At 40.9% G+C, this 17,659-nt stretch overlaps 1 protein-coding gene across 5 annotated transcripts in view; it reads left to right on the top strand.

The window, feature by feature from the left end:
- Nucleotides 1-15,927, top strand: part of akap13 (A-kinase anchoring protein 13) — a 108,455-nt gene extending 92,528 nt beyond the window's left edge. For 4 of the 5 annotated variants that reach the window (XM_008284868.1, XM_008284865.1, XM_008284866.1 and 1 more), the window contains 10 exons: nucleotides 346-428; nucleotides 551-739; nucleotides 3,472-3,618; nucleotides 5,458-5,531; nucleotides 6,456-6,500; nucleotides 8,268-8,318; nucleotides 8,592-8,864; nucleotides 9,716-9,895; nucleotides 10,372-10,651; nucleotides 12,941-15,927. In XM_008284868.1, coding sequence (XP_008283090.1) covers nucleotides 346-428; nucleotides 551-739; nucleotides 3,472-3,618; nucleotides 5,458-5,531; nucleotides 6,456-6,500; nucleotides 8,268-8,318; nucleotides 8,592-8,864; nucleotides 9,716-9,895; nucleotides 10,372-10,651; nucleotides 12,941-12,993 — 1,375 coding nt within the window. In that variant the 3' untranslated portion in view covers nucleotides 12,994-15,927. The remainder of the gene's footprint in view (nucleotides 1-345; nucleotides 429-550; nucleotides 740-3,471; nucleotides 3,619-5,457; nucleotides 5,532-6,455; nucleotides 6,501-8,267; nucleotides 8,319-8,591; nucleotides 8,865-9,715; nucleotides 9,896-10,371; nucleotides 10,652-12,940) is intronic. The other variant, XM_008284867.1, reaches the window with a different exon arrangement.
- Nucleotides 15,928-17,659: the final 1,732 nt, after the last annotated feature.

The raw sequence follows: 17,659 nt of genomic DNA, 5'->3' as shown, positions 1-17,659 counted from the left end.
AGTCTGTATGTCTGAAAAATGCCAGAAGATGGTGAAAATAGTTCAAAATATCCCAGAGCCTAAGCTGACATTTTCAAATCGATTGTTTTTCGTCTGACTTACAATACAAAGGTTCCAAATTCTCAATTTATAGAGAAAGCAGTTCTCATTTACATTTACACAATATTTACACAAGCCAAAACCCACAGATGTTCTGCATTTGTGCTTGATAAATGACTTGCAATATTTTTTCTAATATCAACGTCTGTGGTGATTGCTTTTTGTTGATTAGTTAATTGATTAATCAGTTTAATTGTTGTTTGCTAGATGTAGTACATTATTTTTGTTTATTCCCTGATTGGACAGGGAGAAGGATGAGGATGAAGGGATTCCCAGTGAGACAGAAGATGACAAGAGACAACTGGAGACTAAAGCCAAAGAGATGAGAGGTGAGAGAAGCACGTTCATTGTGTTTGTGTGAAAGAAAGCAGACATGCATTTGCTCCAAATGCCACAAAATGTTTTCCTCACTGTCTGCCTGTCTTCCTGTGTGTCTGTCTCTGCTGGTCAGATATGTTGCGGCAGAAGGATACAGAGATCATGTCTCTGCTGGAGGAGAAGGTGCGGCTCTTCAGAGGGATGTGGGAGGGCTTGAACGCAGGTGAAGAGGCCTGCCGGCAGGTCGAGCCTTTCTTTCGGTCAGCCTGCAGCCTGGAGCCACCCAGGGGGGCGTCCATCATGAAAGATGCCCTGCAGGAAGGTAAAACAGAGGAAGAGACGGGGTTACAATACTACAACGCTGTAGACGCAGGGTTCATTGAGTGTTCATAGCAATAATACAGAATGGACTGAAGCTAGAGTGAGGCAGACAGCACCTTTTCTCAGTTTCCATTCATGCATATCATGGTAAATTATGATTGAAACATTTAACATGAACACACAAGGTTTTCAAAATTAACAAATACGCAATGTCAATGTTGTCAGCTTGCAGAAATGTCACACATGCTTTGCCACCCACATGCTGTATGAAGTTCCTGCTGTGGTTGTAGACACATTGTTGGCATGTAATGATGTTTTCATTCTTGCAAGGAAGCATGAAATAACATAGCAGCATGTTAGGGCGTCATTTTTACACCTGGCTCCAAACCCCACGTTCCTCAACCCCCTCGTAAACAGGAAGTGCACCTTAAACCACATTTTCTAGATATTTTTCAGATTGGCACCATTAAAAGTGTGTAGAATTAACCAGCGTACAATAGTTCCTGTTTTGATATACAGACAACTCCCTGGACTACTCTGATACCAAAGAAAGCTCAAAAACCTCATGAGTTGTATGGTTGTACCTCAGAACAGAGAAGAGAGCGAGAAATAGGACTTTTTTTTTTTTTTCCCATCGGTAGTTACAGATAACAGTAACAGACCAGTTTGCAGTTTCTTCCGGCAAATTCATCAGTAGTTACCGCTGATAGCATGACCACTATCTGTTAGTAGTGTGCATAGCAATTCACAACGGGCTTCACATGAGGGATCGATGGCATAATCTTTTGCATGTATTAAATTAAACCACCACCACCATCAATACAGCAGATTTAGCAGGTTTTTTGTGCGATAGTTTTTTTCTCACAGGGGAAACTACGACTTGTCACAGTGGAAAAACACTCACTTGTTGCAAATGAAATTAATGATGGCTCCATTCCATATCAAGTGTCCAACTAAGCTTTGCCAGCGAGCCGCAAAGCAAAATAGCAAAACTGAAGCACCCATACTGTGTAGCTGATTCATATCATTAATTAGACTTGTGGTTTTTATGGTGTGACAAGTCAAAAATGTTGCTGTGAAAAAGCCCTATTGTTTGTAAAGAAATACTTGCATCTGGACACAGTTTTACTGGCACATGTTGGCGGTTTCAGCCAGCTTCATCTACAGTTTACAATGCAATTTGCATAAATTTTCCCTACCACTCATTTTTGAGTCGGCATGTGAATAGGCTCTACTTTGGCAACCATCTGGAGGGATTCATGGTCACTAATCCTTGATCCAAAACAAAAATTGGACGCCCTACACTACTAATCAATTTTGCATGACACAGATCTGAATTGTATGGCAAGAAAACCTCTTTCTTCATTCAGATCTTTCAGATGGAAGTATACTCTGTTTCAAAACTAATTGGCTTGGTAGTTAGATCTCAACAGAGCTTCAGAGAGCGGAAGTTTAAGAAAGAGTGTTTGTGTTATGGGATGATTTTAAAAAAGTGTATAGAAAACATTAAAGGAAGTCAGGGTGTGTTTTGGGATTTTATTCCAGTTTGCTTGGCAGCCCTGTTCATCAAATGTGCATGAGAAGAAAGAAGTATGAGCTAAGAAGTGAACTGAGAGAGCTACTGTATGTTGTGACAAAGAGAAAGGAAATGTGGAGAAAGACAGCGAAGCACACTGCATTCTCTGCCCATTAAGATGACTTTAAATTTAAACAACTGGGTCTGGAAACATTTTTGAAAGACTGAAAAATAAAAGTTTTGCACACATTGCAAGTGTTTCAAGGTTGTGTGTGACAAAAAAGTATTCTGAAGGAAAACCTAATGTCACTTGTTTCCAGGACAGTTTGATTTGTTGTAGTCGTAATTATTGTCCAGACAACAATATAATTAGTAGCGGAAACATTGACTTATTTGCTTTCCTTTTAAAAAAATGTGCAACAATAAAATTACAGTCTCCTGACAGGCAGCAGGTGTTTCCTTGTGAAAGAGTTGAGTTACTGTAGTGGTCAGAGCTGTGAGCTATGTGAGGAAGTCTTTTATAGCTCTCCCTGATTTTTAAGTACATCTGCAGGCCAAGAGTGTCCCACAAAAAGACAAAATTGGTTAAAAATACCAAGGATTTGTTTTGCAGTTTACAGGTTTGGTAACTATGTGACAATTGAGAGAGAAGTAGTCTGCAGCTCTCATGGAGAATAGATGTGTGAAGAAGAACTTCTTTAATGATTTTCACTTTTGAAACTAGCAGCAAATGTTTAGCTACACTTCTACAGAATGTCTTTTTCACCTCTTCCTCCTAAAGCCTGGAGCAGTAATTGTCCTTATTTGATATGTGAATTGGCAGCAGTAATGTAATTTCTCCTCCTGAGGTTATTGTGTTTTATTGTGAGTTTGCATCCCCCAGCAGCAGCTTGGATTCGCCTGATTTTCACCGGAAAGGTCACAGTGCTGCGTCTACAGTGTACACCATATGCTTATTGCAACATGTCCGTCTTCCCAGAGTTTATATGAATTTCAGATTGCAACGATAGTTAAGCTTTTAGTAACCAAAGAGCTCCTTTGGTTCAAACAGGTTGTCAATAGTTGCTTAGCAACAGGAGCCAGTACCAGGTTGAAAGCAGAAGTGCCTGCTAGGATTCATGCAGAGCTGAACTGTAACACAGTTAGCAGAGATAATTCACTTACTGACCTCAACATTGATGTTTGCTTGTGTGTGTTTGTTTGTGTGTGCATGACAGTGGAGACGCTACAGGCGCTGGTGAACGGCAGCCTGGGAGGGGCGATGGCCAGCGTCCAGGAGGGAGGAGGGGCAGGGCCGGTGTGTTTGCCCCGTCGGGCCGAAACCTTCGGAGGCTTCGACAGTCACCAGATGCATAGCAGTAAGAGTAAGTCTGTTGCTCTGGATGTGTGCTGATGTCGTTTCTCACAGAAAGATTGTGCAATCCAGTCTGGTGGTTAGCCTGTAACAGTGAAACATGCTGAACCCCCACCTGCTTGTCCAGATAACTGCATTGACTCAGTGACTGGACTGCAAATGTGTGCTGACACTGCTGAAAGCCCAGAACAGTGTTAAAAGTAAAATATTTCATTTTTCATCTTAAAACAGATTTTTGGTGGTCCCTTAACAGCAGGCACCACACTCAGCACTTCCCACAATGCTCCTGTTCAGTGCAGTTAGATAAAACATTTTAGACGGGGGCTTGGACAGCAGAGCTGAAGCTTCCTGGGGGAAATGTGGCCTGGGGCGATACCTCTGAACTGTTGGCTTGCAAGCTGAAAGTGCGGCAGATATTGAGCCATAAAAGTTCCAGATCTTTACATCCATAACAGTACCTGGAGAACTGATGCAAAACAATGACACCTTTATCAGTGTGTTGTCTTTCACAACTGTATTTTAGCCTTTATTTGATTCAGTACGTAAACATAACAAATGTAAACACTACAGACTGTCAAGACATTATAGCAGTTAGACAAAATGTGTGGCTGTGTCTGTGATATTAGGATCAGTTTAATTGCATTCACGTTTTAGATTACATGTAGACTTTTAAAGAATTTGTGTGAGTGGGGAGGAAATAAAATACAAAGGAAGTCAAAGTGTAAACCAGAATTTCGCTTGAAGAGCACAGGCCTGAACAAGTTCAATAGCCTATCCTGCAATTAAAAAAAAAAATTGATCCAGATCCGCACCAAAATGTTATCAATTCTTCCCATGGTCATCCTTTCCACCACATTTAATAAAATCTGGCTGGGTAATGTTTATGTAATGGTACTGAAAACATAACTCATAATAGCACTTTAACAGCGACATTAACATAAATGGTCATTGTAAACAGTTGGCTATGCTCTCTAATATTTTAAATATCTTCCATCTAAGAACCAACAGTTTCTAACATGACAATGAATCATCTGACTGTAACATCAGAGACACCTGATGATGAAATCAATCGGCTGATAATCACAGCATCACGTGTCAAAAACATCAAAACAAGTTCACTGTCTGTCTACTGACTGGCAGAAAGCTTGTGTGTCTGAGTCGTTCTCCGATCTTATCTGTAAGTCTGTTCTTTCCACTGTAGAGCAACCAAATGTTTTTTTTTTTTCCATGAATAGGATCATTGTATGTGATAGATTCACATGCTTTTTCTCACCCAAGGAGATGATAGCCACCGAGGAAGAGCACTTAGTATAAAAAGCATGAGCCACCCAGGATTATCTGTATCATGTCTGTTTGTGATAAACATAGATATTCACTATAATCAGCGTGCACATTTTTTTTACTAGTAAACACAAAATGCCTGTAAGGCCTGTCAGAAATAAATCTTCAGATGTAATTTTTACAGTTTTCCCCTTTCCATAAAATAAAGAGGGTAAAAAAACAACAACAAAAAAAAACAGTATTTGTGAAAACATGATAGATTTTAGTCCATGCAGGTGGGTGTTGATCTGATATGACCAGCTTCAGGCTGAGGTTGATACACATTGTTAATCATCACTACATTATTTCACATTCACTTACATAAAGAACTGCAACATCAAATAAAACATTCATTTTTTTCACCAGACATACATATTTATTTTATCTTTAAGGCATAGTTTCTGCATGTAAGATCACCATTTGTGCATTGTGCCCCTGTTCTCATAGAGTTTTGCACCACACCTGTTCTTCAATGTGTATTCTTCGCTGACTGATTCATCTTTTCTCTTGTGGTTTCCCTTTTTGTCAGGTGGAGACAGAGACGAGAGCGAGGATATGGCAGGAGATTTGCGCAGGACAGAGTCTGACAGTGTTTTAAAGAAGGTTGGTATCTCAGCAGCCAATTATTCGTAACTCTGAAGCTGTTATGCCCCGACGTCGCAGATAGAACCTGAGGGCATGTGTGGGGGTGTATTTGTCCTCCAACATTAACAATACCATTAAGATGAATTTAGATGCTTCTCTCCCTCCAGTGAATTAGCCTCTTGACTCTTCCTGCCAGGTCCCGTTGCTAATGGCGACCATCCGTTGTGTAAGAATTCAATAGTGGATGAAAATGAATGGACCGCCTTTAGGTGCTGCTATTATATCTCTGCACCGTACGCTAGCCTTTGTAGTCAGTTATCCTGCATACATCCAGCAGCTGGACTGCACGTAATTGTTTCGTGAATGTTTTAGCAGAGCCAAGCTACTGTAATGTGTGGTTTAACAAAAGCAGCTTTTTGGTCCCTGAGCAAACTAGTCTCCAGGACATTCCTTGTAAATCCTGCTCCCTGAACAAAACAAAAGGGAAGCATTTGATTTTTTCTGAACATTTTATCCTGGGCACGGAGCCAAAGTTCAGAGACAGTTCAGCAGTAAAAGAAGAAGGCTGTGTAGAAGTCAGAGTCATCATTAAAAATACAATGCCGTTAATTCAACCGTTCCATTTCCTATTGTATTCACTTTCGTTTGTGTTCCTCTTTGTAAATGGAAAATACATTTTTAGAGATGTTCAACTCATCTTAATTTTAAAAAAGCTGCCAGGGTGCTGTATTACTGTATGACTCATACATAATCATAGCCGGATACAATTAGATTTTGCAGCACACCCACATGTGCAGCTTTAATCACATTCACGCAGCAAATCACAGTATATGGACCGATGTACACATACAGTATACAGGAAAAGACCCACCAGCAGATGTGTGCATGTGAGAGCATCACCATGTTCTTGCTTACTTACTGTGTGCTCATGTTTGTGTGCAGGGAGGAAACGCCAACCTGCTGCTGCTGCTGAAGAAGAACAGTGAGGTAACACCGACTTCCTGTCACTAACTCAATTAGAGCTGCTGTTTACATGGAAACTGTCAAAACTCTTTGTCAACATCATTGTTTTTGGCATTAATCAGTTCATTAGCTGAAACAGCAGTAAAACCACAGATGATGGAGTGGTACCATTCCATGTTTGTAGCATTATGCAACACTAAACCAAGCAATAAAAAGCAGAATGACTCCAGCTGACAGCCAAAACACATGTGGCAAAGTAAACTGTAAGAGGAAGAAGCCATTTAATGAAGACAAGAGAAGCTGTAAGATGAATTTTAAACTAAAATTAAGATGAAAGTGAGCAAGAATCCCAAGCAGTTCAAACACAGCAGCAGTATTAGTTACCAAGAAAGAAAAATATAGTCTTTAAAGGTCTCATATTGTTCCCCTTCTTACCAAATTAATGAAAGTCTCATATGTCCAGAACGTGTCTTAGAATTCTTTGCTCAAAATGCTCAAAAGTGTTTTTACACAGTCCTGGCTCTGTAAATGGGAAGCAAACTAAGTGGCTCAAACCGATCCACACTACACTCTCCCAGTGTGCTCTGTTCATGTTCGTGCACAGGACAGGGTGAGAGGGGGGAGATAGGGTGGAAGGGAGACGGATTGTAAATCGGGAACATGCTAGCTGTCTAAATATCATTACTAACTAACCATCAACAACATTTTTCTAGTATTGCAGACTGCATCCTTTATGTCACACATATTTTAAAGAACACTTTGAACAGTGAATGCGAGACAACGGCCACACTGGCAGCTATGTGAAACTGTATTTACTTAATTCAGGCTTTAGCAAGTTAACACCCTAATTACAATTGTTGTTTGGCAGACCAGGGCTTCATCTGAGTTTAGCGTTTTAACATGCTAATGTTTGCTAATTTGCACAAAACACACAGAACCACTGAGGCAGATGGAAATAAAGCATTTTGTCATAAAGCAAAGCAGTGTGAAAATTCAAATTTTGACCTCATAATAATGCTACGGGAAGAATCTGAGAATCACCAACGTTATTATAATTCATTCTAAGGAAGCCAGTAATACTGTATCTGTAAGCAATGCAGTGCCAATCTAATCTAGTAGTTGAGCCGCATGGACCAAATGCTCATGGACCAAATCTCGACCAAATACCATGACAATCCATCCACTAGTTGTGGATATTTCACTAAATGCCTCCATTTCGCATATATATTTTCCAAAACACTTGAAAAGCAGATACGTAAAAAATGGCTTCAAGTTCTCAGAATGTTTGGCGACGGTGTTAAGTCAACGAAGGTAGAAGTCCTGCAGCTGTGCAGTCTGATCATTTATTTTTCGGTATTTGTTGTCGTACAGACAGCCTCTCTGTATTTCTGTGGGATGCCACAACACTATCTCCTGATGTGCTGTCTCATAAAAGCTTTTTATGGAGTTCCCAGTAACATTATTTGGATCATTTTTATGTCCTAGTAAACACTAGTGGCAAACAAAAGGTCAGTGTCCCTGTCCCTCTATCAGTGTTTGCAAAGAGAAAAGGTCCCATCTCTCTTAACTCAAGTCAGTGTTGGATTTATCTAAAAGTTGTGTGGTAAATTCCCATTACATGAAGCACTTTTACCATTAATGGTGTGTTTGAACAAGCAAAGTCGAGTGCAGCAATAAGCAAGGCAACATAAAACCGTTTTCCTCGTGCAATGGATTTTTCTCCCATATTACAAGAGCACAGCAGGATGTTTCGATGTTGTATGATACTCAGTGTTGTCTCTTTTCCAACAGCAGGTCCTCCACAGTGTCTCCAACCTGCACCTCCTGCTCAGCACGCTGCAGGTACGATGATTTCCATACAGGGCATTACAGTGCATGCATGCCCTCCAGATCAGAATTGAGATGATGCAACTCTGTGAAGCGATTGCTGTCAATGTAAATTTGAACGTCTGTCTTCATGTGTGAAGCAAGAAGAAAAAAAAATCTGAATTGAGGTCATCTGTGGTACAGTGTGAACACAGCCATATAGACAGGGATAATAATATCTTGAAGAGCCAAATGTGACAGCACCGAGAGAGGTGTCCGTCCTAATATCTCTGGCTCTGTCCGACCCAGGCGGTGGTGGTCCAGCAGGACAGTTTCATAGAGGACCAGCGGCAGGCCCTGAGCGAGCGCTCCTCCTCTTGCACGTCTTTATCGCGGCCGTCCTCGCGGCCCAGCTCGCTGATTGAGCAGGAGAAGCAGCGCAGCCTGGAGAAGCAGCGGCAGGAGCTGGCATCCCTGCAGAGACAACAGGCAGCTCATGCTGAGGAGAAGAGGAGAAGGGAGAAGGCGTGGGAGCTCAGGGAACAGCACCTCACCGAAAGAGAGGCCCTGGTGCACGTACAGGTAGCTATGCATCATCTTCTACTAGGTCTGTTTATTATTAATATGTTTCTTGGCGGCTGTAATTTTTAATGTTACCCCTGCCATTTTTCTCAATAGTGGGATGGATTCATACTGGAGTAATTCACTGTGTGCAGTGCTTTACCTGACAAATTACAATGTGTAGTTGTGCAAGACAGTCAGAGTTTCCTGCAGTGCTATTAGTGATGGCAGGCTGCCTTAAAAATATAGCTTTGACTGAAAAACCCTAAAAATTCTACAACTGTCTTTGGTTTCACTGAGATGAAAGTTACAGTGTCAAAAGCATTGCAGTGGTAATAAAAAGACCTCACTCTATGATTAGATTAAACTTAGCACTTTGCTGTAGAATTTGCTTATGACTTGTGAGAGGCTGAACAACAGGAGGAGAAGCTGCTGTAAATTACCACAATCGTATTTCATCTTCCATGACTTAATGTTTTCAATTTTACTTATGGCCTTTTACATCTTATCTTTTCAAATTTTGACTGATTATTAATCGAAGACTGCAAAGCAACAGGTAACTAAAGTTTTCAAATTAATGTAGTTGAGTTTAAAAAATAAATCCTTTTGACTGTGTGAGTACAACTCTATGGTTGCAAATTGGAAATGCTCAAGTAAAGTTCCTCCAATGTAAATGTTTACTAGTAGAAATATGAGCAGACACAGAATAACTTTTTCCAGCCTCTGCAAAATCTACAATTCTACGTTTCTTTGGCATGAAGAGAGAATTAATTATTGAAACGACGCATTTCTACCAGTCCTAAAAGCATGTCTCATGTTTCCAACTTGTGTCTTTTCAATAAATCAATCAATGTGCCTCCCAACCACTGCAGGAGGAGGAGATGCTGAAGCAGCACAGAGAGCTGGAGGAGGAGAAGCAAGAGCTGCAGAGCAGGAAGGAGGAGTACCAGAAAGACCTGGAGAGGCTGAGAGACGCCCAGAGGAAGCTGGAGAGGGACAGGGAGGCTGTGCAGCGACAGCTCGACAAGATGGAGGAGGTCCGGGTGTCTGAGGTAAGCAGGGAAGTTTTACAAATTCCGATGACATGATCTGCTGATCCCTGCAGGAAAACTGCCACTTCTGTCACCCCCTCGGCTGCAGGGGAACACTTAGTGAGCTGGGAGGGGTTCGGTAACTCGCTCAATGACACTTCAGCAGCGTGGATGTTTATAGATGCTTAAAGCAAAGGCTTGAACCTGGGTCCTCTTGAAAGTTAAATTAAAAAAGCTCTTGGCAATGTATTAACCAGCAAGCACTGCTGCATCACACTCCAAACAGCCGAGTCATGTTTCCAGGCTTTAATGCCAAAATCTGTGTGTGTGTACATAAACATTTTTACATTTTCTTCTTTGCATTGAACTTTGTTGGAAACAGTTATGCCCATCATTTATTAACATTAAAACGTTAAAATATGCACCTTTCATACATATTCACTCACAGATGTAGACAGCAGCTGTTCATCTGTCTACTCTCCTTCGTTTCCTTCCAGAGGACTCCCTCTTCTACGTCTGATGAGTTCCCCGGCAGCTCTCACTCTCTGGAGCTGGACCCTCTGGAGCTCTCCTCCTCGCTGCCCAGACAGCAGCCCCAGCGGACCAAGGCCAAAGGGAAAGGCCTCAATCCCTTCACCTCATCCTCCACTAACCTCAAGGGCAGCGAAGCCAACAACCAGATCTCAAAGAGCCTCCTGCAGCTGGCCAAGAACAAGAGCAAAGACGGGAAGGAGAAGAAGAAGAAGAAGGGCAAAGGAGGGAGCGCACAGTCAGCAGGTAGAGAACGGCGAAGAGGCGGTACTGCATGGATTTAGCTGAATTATTCAGTGTCCTACAATGAGTCAGCAAGTTGGAGCTTGTGTTTTTGTCAAGGACGCTTCAGATCAGACACACGATGTTTGGTTAGTATTGAAAAGAAGATGTGATGGGTGGATGCGCGGTTAGATGGATAATGGAAAGAGGAGAATGAATACGTCGGCTCTATAGCCGTTTGCATGCAAAGCTTCAAGGTTTTATCATTGTGATTCGTGCCACAGTGCATTCTGGGTAGATCATCTATTTCCCAGTGGAAATTTTCAAACAACCAGCCCAAATAAGTGCTGTTCGCTCTGACTTTGATGAGTGACAAAAGAACTTTATTATTATGACAATATTACCTATGAGAGTTTATGTTTGACCCAGGAAGGTTTAAATGTTTCCACAGTTTATTTCTGCTGAACTGCTCATGTTAAACTCACAATTCTATTGTATTAAATAAAGGTGAGGTTCACAATTCTGTCAAGACTGTTCCTCCTGTGCTTGTAAGTGATGTGGCACAAAATCCACACTCGTTCCCTTTGTGTAAAAATATACTCCAAGTTTTATCTGAAGCTAACATGAAACTTCAGCATGTCTGAGTTACACAAACAAAGGGGAAATCTTCCAAAGTTATCCTGTTTTAGTACAAAATTCCCTCTTTTTGTTAGTATTCTTCCACTGCTGCTCAGTACGAACACACTCTCGGAAAACAGGGAATTTTAGACTAAAAGTTATTTTAGGAGATACCCTCTTGATTGAACTAAATCAGACTTCTGAAGCCTCATATATGCTTCTGGCAGACACTGGAATACATTTTTTTTTGCACTAAATGAGGACTGTGGATTTTATCTCCCTTGGAAGAGCATGAGGAGGTCCAGTATGCACAGGCAGAAGGATTACAGCAAGAAAAACCTTTGTCAGTGTTCATATGGGGGCCGAGCTATTGTTTTAAAACACTGAAAAATTGTGAGCGTATCCTGTAAGGAGACACAGAGAAATGTAAAAGAGCTAATTTAGGTCTGTGAGTGGTATGGATATTTGTTAAGCCTCTTTCATTTCTGTTAATCTGACAGAATGTCAATGTGCCGGCTTCGTGTCTAAATGACCAGCCTGCTCATTTTTCCATAAATGTCGCAATGGTAGTCTGACTCATTCAGACCGAGAACATTCCTGAATCACTTTAACTGCAGCACAAGTCTGAACTGCATGTAGTCAAATTAACAAATACCAACATTCAATTAATAGAACTTTGAGTTATGTGAAGTGGTTTTGGGAGGACTTTTTCCACATTTCAGCACCGATATTGGTCCAAAGACATCACAGAGAACACAAGAGAGAAATTTATGCAAAAGTAACAACAGCTTTAACTTCATTAATTGCTTGTAATTGTACATTATCCCTGACATGAAAACAGGATCGATCAGGATCAGCAGCCATCCTCAGGTTGAGTCCTGAGTTTCATCAGCTGTCAGGATATTTTTATTTTACAGTTTGTAAAGTAGTAGTTAGATAATCACCACACGTGGAAAGCATTTCAGCCGTTAAAAGATCATAATTTAACTGCTGTTAATTTAGATTATAAATCACTTGACAACAGTTTTCTTTTTTAAACAGCACACATGATAGTCTGATCACGTTGCTGCTGGTGTAGAATCTGTTGTCTGAGGTGTTTCTAGAGCTTCTCCTTTGACTTTGCATTGTGTAAGAACAGCATTAATCAAACCAAAAGGGTTTGAACTCGCTACATAATCCAACCTGCTTAGGGTATCATATGGGTCTGAGACACAGCTTAGATTTGCTGCAATATTAAACCAGTCAGAAAAGTAAATAATTCAGCTGTCCTACATTTGAGTTGGAGCTTAAACACCCTCGCAGCATGAGCAGGAGTTTATGAAATGAAGTAATATTGCACAGCTGCATGTATATTTTGCTGTAAAGCTGTTTTTACAAAGAGTTCAGTCTCCCTATGTTTACAGATCAGCAGCACGTTGAATAAAATGAGAGACACAGTAGAAGAAGCATAACACGTATTTGATATGAGAAGCACAAAGTCATATGAGAATACAAATACATTTGTAGGTGTGAACTGATGGCTGTGATATGAGCAGTGAGCTAACATGCAGCATATTAAGCTGCTCACCATGGCAGCTTTTGACAATTCTTGATGGTACTGTGTGGAGCTTGGTGCTGCTGCTCACTAAATCTCCCCACGACAGATCACAAATCAAAATGACGGTGACACTGATGCCTCTCCTCTCCTCCTTCCAGACCCCCAGCACCTCCCAGAGCCTTCTCTGGATGGAGAGATCTTCTTCTGCTGAGAGAAGTGGCTGTCCTCCTCCTCCTCATCCTCCTCTTCATCATCATCCTGAACCCATCCTGCCGTTCAGACACCCAGAGGAATGTGTTACTGCCAAGTACATTCCTCTACATACTGTACAGTATGTGATACTGCAGTGTACTGCCAGGCTATTTGGCACCTTGAAAAGGCTTTTAGTGAATTTTCCATATCATAACGTAGAACAATTTAACAGTACACGCAAGAAAAAGCTGAGAAATGTATTTTCTTGTGTTTGGAGTCCACAGCTTTTAGTTTTTGGAAAATAGAATATTTTAGGGATTCTGTCATGGTGTGCGTTTAGGCATTCATCCATACACTCGCAGTACATAAAAATAGGGGGTGTGGATTAGCTGTGCACTTTTGGGTATTCTCTGTCCAAAAAGCCTTTTTCCTTTTTCCAAAGAAATGGTCAGAATTTCTTCATTTTGAAGAATCAGACATTTTTTGACAGCTCAGTATCACACTGAAAGCATTTCACAGTGAATTGCCTCTCAAGCTCGACCAAGGCTTCACTGCCTCTCTGTCTGCTTGTCTGTTAGGGTCGACTTTTTTCAACAGTCCATCCTGGCATCAAGCCCCACACCAGCAGGCTGTTATGTTAATTTACAGAAGCAGGGCCTTTTCCATGTGACTTCAACTGCACGTACTAGCCGTGTCCAAATGCCACTCAGAAACAGACATGAAAGTCAGCAGGCTCCATGTGGCACTGCAAACGCCTCACTCTTAATCATATTCATTGACAGTTAATTGAAGACTGAAGCCCCAGAAGGCAATATGTGTCCTAGTAACATTTCTTAATCCAGAAAGCCCAGTGCTGTTTTAGTGTTGGTTCCAGTGTTTCACTCCAAGATGCTTCTGCAATAAAAGGAAATCGCAGGCTGACATTCCTGTACTCGGATGTGATAGCATCCCCTAATTTTGTCTCCAGTTTGTCAGCATAATGGAGCTGGCACATGATAACTGAAGTAATCCTCGACGATGACTTCAAGCCATCAATCACGTTGCTTGACGAGGTTTTAATTTATTTGAATTAGGGATATCTCCATTTTGGAGTGAAACTCTTCAGATGAGCGTGTGTATTTTTTAGGCTCAACAGTAATGAACGGATTGAGACATATCTCCCTGTGTCTAATGGCTCAATTCATATCCTTTAGTGTGTTTTAGAGCCTTGGATGGATATTAGCTTGATCCTCGCTTTATCTGCCTGTCAATGGGCTTTTATGCAGCCCTCATCTTTCATCTGAACGCAGACAAGCGGGGCTTTCCTTCGTTTTTTAATTGCATGTAACTCTGCAGGTAGCATACTAATGGCTTCTGTCTGTTAAAGAGTTCAACTTTCTCTGTCTCCGTCTTTCACTTCTGATAATAGACTCGATAGACGCACACGGCTGATGGTTTTAGGAAATGGAGGCTGTTAATTTAGGCACAAAGCAGCTGGTTAGGAAAAATGAGAAAGGACATTAACTAAAACATGTTATGTGTCCCTTTTTAATGACTAGACCTGAGTCTCTGATCATTTTACATTAATCAACACTCATCAGTGTTGTTAAGCACTTTGGTCCTAAAATGTTCAAACATTATTTTTGTCGGTGTGAGATATCAATCAAGGAGATCTTTGTATTCAGTGGATTTTTTTTTTAATCGGGGGCAGCAACGATGATCCAAAGAGAGATAATGTGTTCTAGTAGATAAAAGATGCTGCGGTTCAGCAGTAAAGAAGAGGCTGGTAGCTTTTATGGAGTGTTTCCAAGGTGATCTGTCTTAATGTTTATGCCTGTGTTTTAAATCCACTAAGCCCACACTGTGGGCCACACAACTACCTGCTGGACAGGTAGGAAGGAGAAACAGAGGAAGTTAAAGAAGGATCCTTAACCCGTGAAGAGCGGCGACACTGAACTGCTTCCTTGCTGCCTCTTTTGTCTCATGTTTAAGTGCTTGTTTGTTAACTCCCCGTCTGTGTTGAGGATTTGACTTCATGTCCAGGCTGGTTTATTATAGTGTGTCTTGTAAGAGGCTTACGGGGCCTGCCAATTAGTTGCTTCATGTCTTTTGTTTATGGCTTTGGTGTAATCCTGTCAAAGAAACAGAGAGGAATGGGATTTTTTTTTTTCTCTGTCGCTTTAGGTGTGTTTTGACCACTAGGGAGCACTGCACCTATAACTAAATAAATTCCCTCCCTCACACAATAACAACCACAAAGTATGAAATGATCTCCTCCTTTTTTCTTTTTTTTTTTCCTATGTTCTCCCTGCTGTGAGAAATTGACATATTTTTCTCAGCAGGTCATAGCCGTACAGAGATAATGTGATGAGCGTGGGCTCTCACACTCTGTGACATTTTCCCCACGGCATTTGTAATTGACTGCAGAAACAAATAAGTTGTCAGAGACTGTAATTGGTTATTCAGTGGAACCAGTCAGCAGCAGCTTTAATGTGGGGGGGATAAAGGTTGGAGGGAGCGACCAACAGAACCACAAACCTGTCTCTGTAAGGGACAATCAGCAGACGCAAGTCGGGAAAACGATGATGATAAGCCTGTCCGTAAGAGACGAGTGTGTCCATCAGGTGAACCCTGCGTAGCCTTAAATCTTAATGATAAAATGCACTAGAGTAGAACCCAGCGTCTCCTCAGGAGAGAGAGGAGAGCTTTTATACCTCTGCTTTGAAACGAAGGAAGTGTCTGTACTATACAAATGGTACACAGACGTTTCATTCTCAACAATGTAAAAAAGGGCAAATGTGTAAATATGATTTATGTATAAAACAAATCAAATGTAAAAAATTAATTGTTTGATTTGTGATTTATTGCAACATTTTGTAAGAATGTTTTATTTATGTTTTATTCTCACCACCGGGGTGATGAACAATGTAAAGGCATATTTCTCTCATAATAAAAAAAAATCATAATACACACATACTGAGTGTTTTGGGGTTTGTTACTTTGTGTTTTCTGATGTTGTCATGTTTGTGCTTCACTGTGCAGTCTGACACTAAAAGGCTGTTTTGTTTCAATCTGCTGAGAAAGAAAAGTTTCTCTGTGCTCGCCTTAAACCTGAATGTACAAGAGTGATCTCAGTTTGAGTCCATTTGATGATACACTTTGACATCAGAGCATCAAACAGACGTGCTGCATTTAGTGACGCGTGGTCTGACATGGAATTTGTGATATGGACACCTGCCACCTGTACTTCACTGACAGTGAGAAAGGATTCAATGAAAGCATCTCGTGTTCAGTAGCAAACTTTTCAAAGAACAATATTTGCATATTCACACATGGAGGGTTTTGCTCAATGAGAATACAAATCTTATCAGATGCCAATTATTATTCCAGGCAGAGCATTTTTTTTTCTTAAACCTGCCTGGAGGGTATTTAAATGTTAATAAAAATTAGTAACACTAAGAACAACCTGTTGTGATTTACTAACTTGTTTGTCCTTATTAAACAGTTACAGGCCTTGATTTTGTACATATAGTGTTGCTCTGATAAATAGTCAAATAATATTTTTACTTGAGGAAAACAAAATGTTCATATTTTCTGTTCTGGTCAACATAAAAATGCCCTTTAAAGGTGCAACAGTTTGAACATTCAAATAGCAGCAAATAACTACAGGTGCCTGCTTTGTATAGATACAGTAGGGTAATGTTGTCCTTAGTGGAGAATGATGTGATACTCCACCCATTGGTGTTGCAATCTGAGCTTCTCTGTTCTACGTTTCAGTCGCTGGTTTAGCTGTGCATGCATGTTAGTGCAAGTGAATGCCTCTCATTCAAACTATTGGTCTTCTCTGCATTTATAAACATTGTGAGAGTGAGCTCCTCAATGTGTCAGAATAGTATAAGTGCAGTTTAGCCCCAAAATCTAAAGACTTAAAAAACAAATGATTTAATTTACGTTATTTAACTCATTACTTTGCACTGGTTTCATTTTGGCTCATTGTGAGCATCTCTTTTGATATTTTGAGGTTTCTATTCAGCTCCCGTGCTTGTGTGTCTGTTTCCACACACTAATGGATAAACAGGAGTGATTTTTTCATCCACAGTTCTGCTCCTGTCCTGGAAACCATGGAAACAAACACACAAGAAAAGGAGAGACAAGTGAAGTAAAACAACTAGTCACTACAGCTGTTCAGTATATTTTGCTATGCTAGTTCGGGCTAATGGTTGTCTGCATGCTTTTTGTTGACCCTCATGTACACAATCTTTCTGCTTGTGAGTAAAATGTAAGGGAGGGGGAGGTGTTGCTGACACGCCCACTTGTTGTGGTGTGAGGTGCCGCTTCTCTAGTGCCATCCAGTGGTTGTGCAAGGTTGTACATACGATCTTAAAGGTATTTTAAATTCATTATAATTCTAAAATGCAAAACACATGTTTGTATATCATCATCTCTCGGTCAGCAGGAATTCCAGCCTCCAGTAATATTTCAGTGTGGCACATGTGGACACTTCACTTTGATGAGGAAAGGTGCAACCATAAATTCTCTGTTGAATCTCTGCTGAAATTTGGACTCTGGCTTAGCCGCTATATAAATGATAACTGTCACTGTCCGTTAAATAAATGATCGCCACACAGTGAACTTGAGGCCCCTGAGGCTTTGGGGCCCCTGGGTGACTGCCCACTTTGTCCAGTTGGTCATCCAGCCTGGTAATC

The sequence above is a fragment of the Stegastes partitus genome, unplaced genomic scaffold (genome assembly GCF_000690725.1).
Source record: "Stegastes partitus isolate 25-593 unplaced genomic scaffold, Stegastes_partitus-1.0.2 Scaffold377, whole genome shotgun sequence".
In the NCBI taxonomy this organism is placed as follows: Eukaryota; Metazoa; Chordata; class Actinopteri; family Pomacentridae; genus Stegastes; species Stegastes partitus.
Note: the sequence above shows the minus strand (reverse complement) of the source record. Positions and strands in the feature narration are given on the sequence as shown.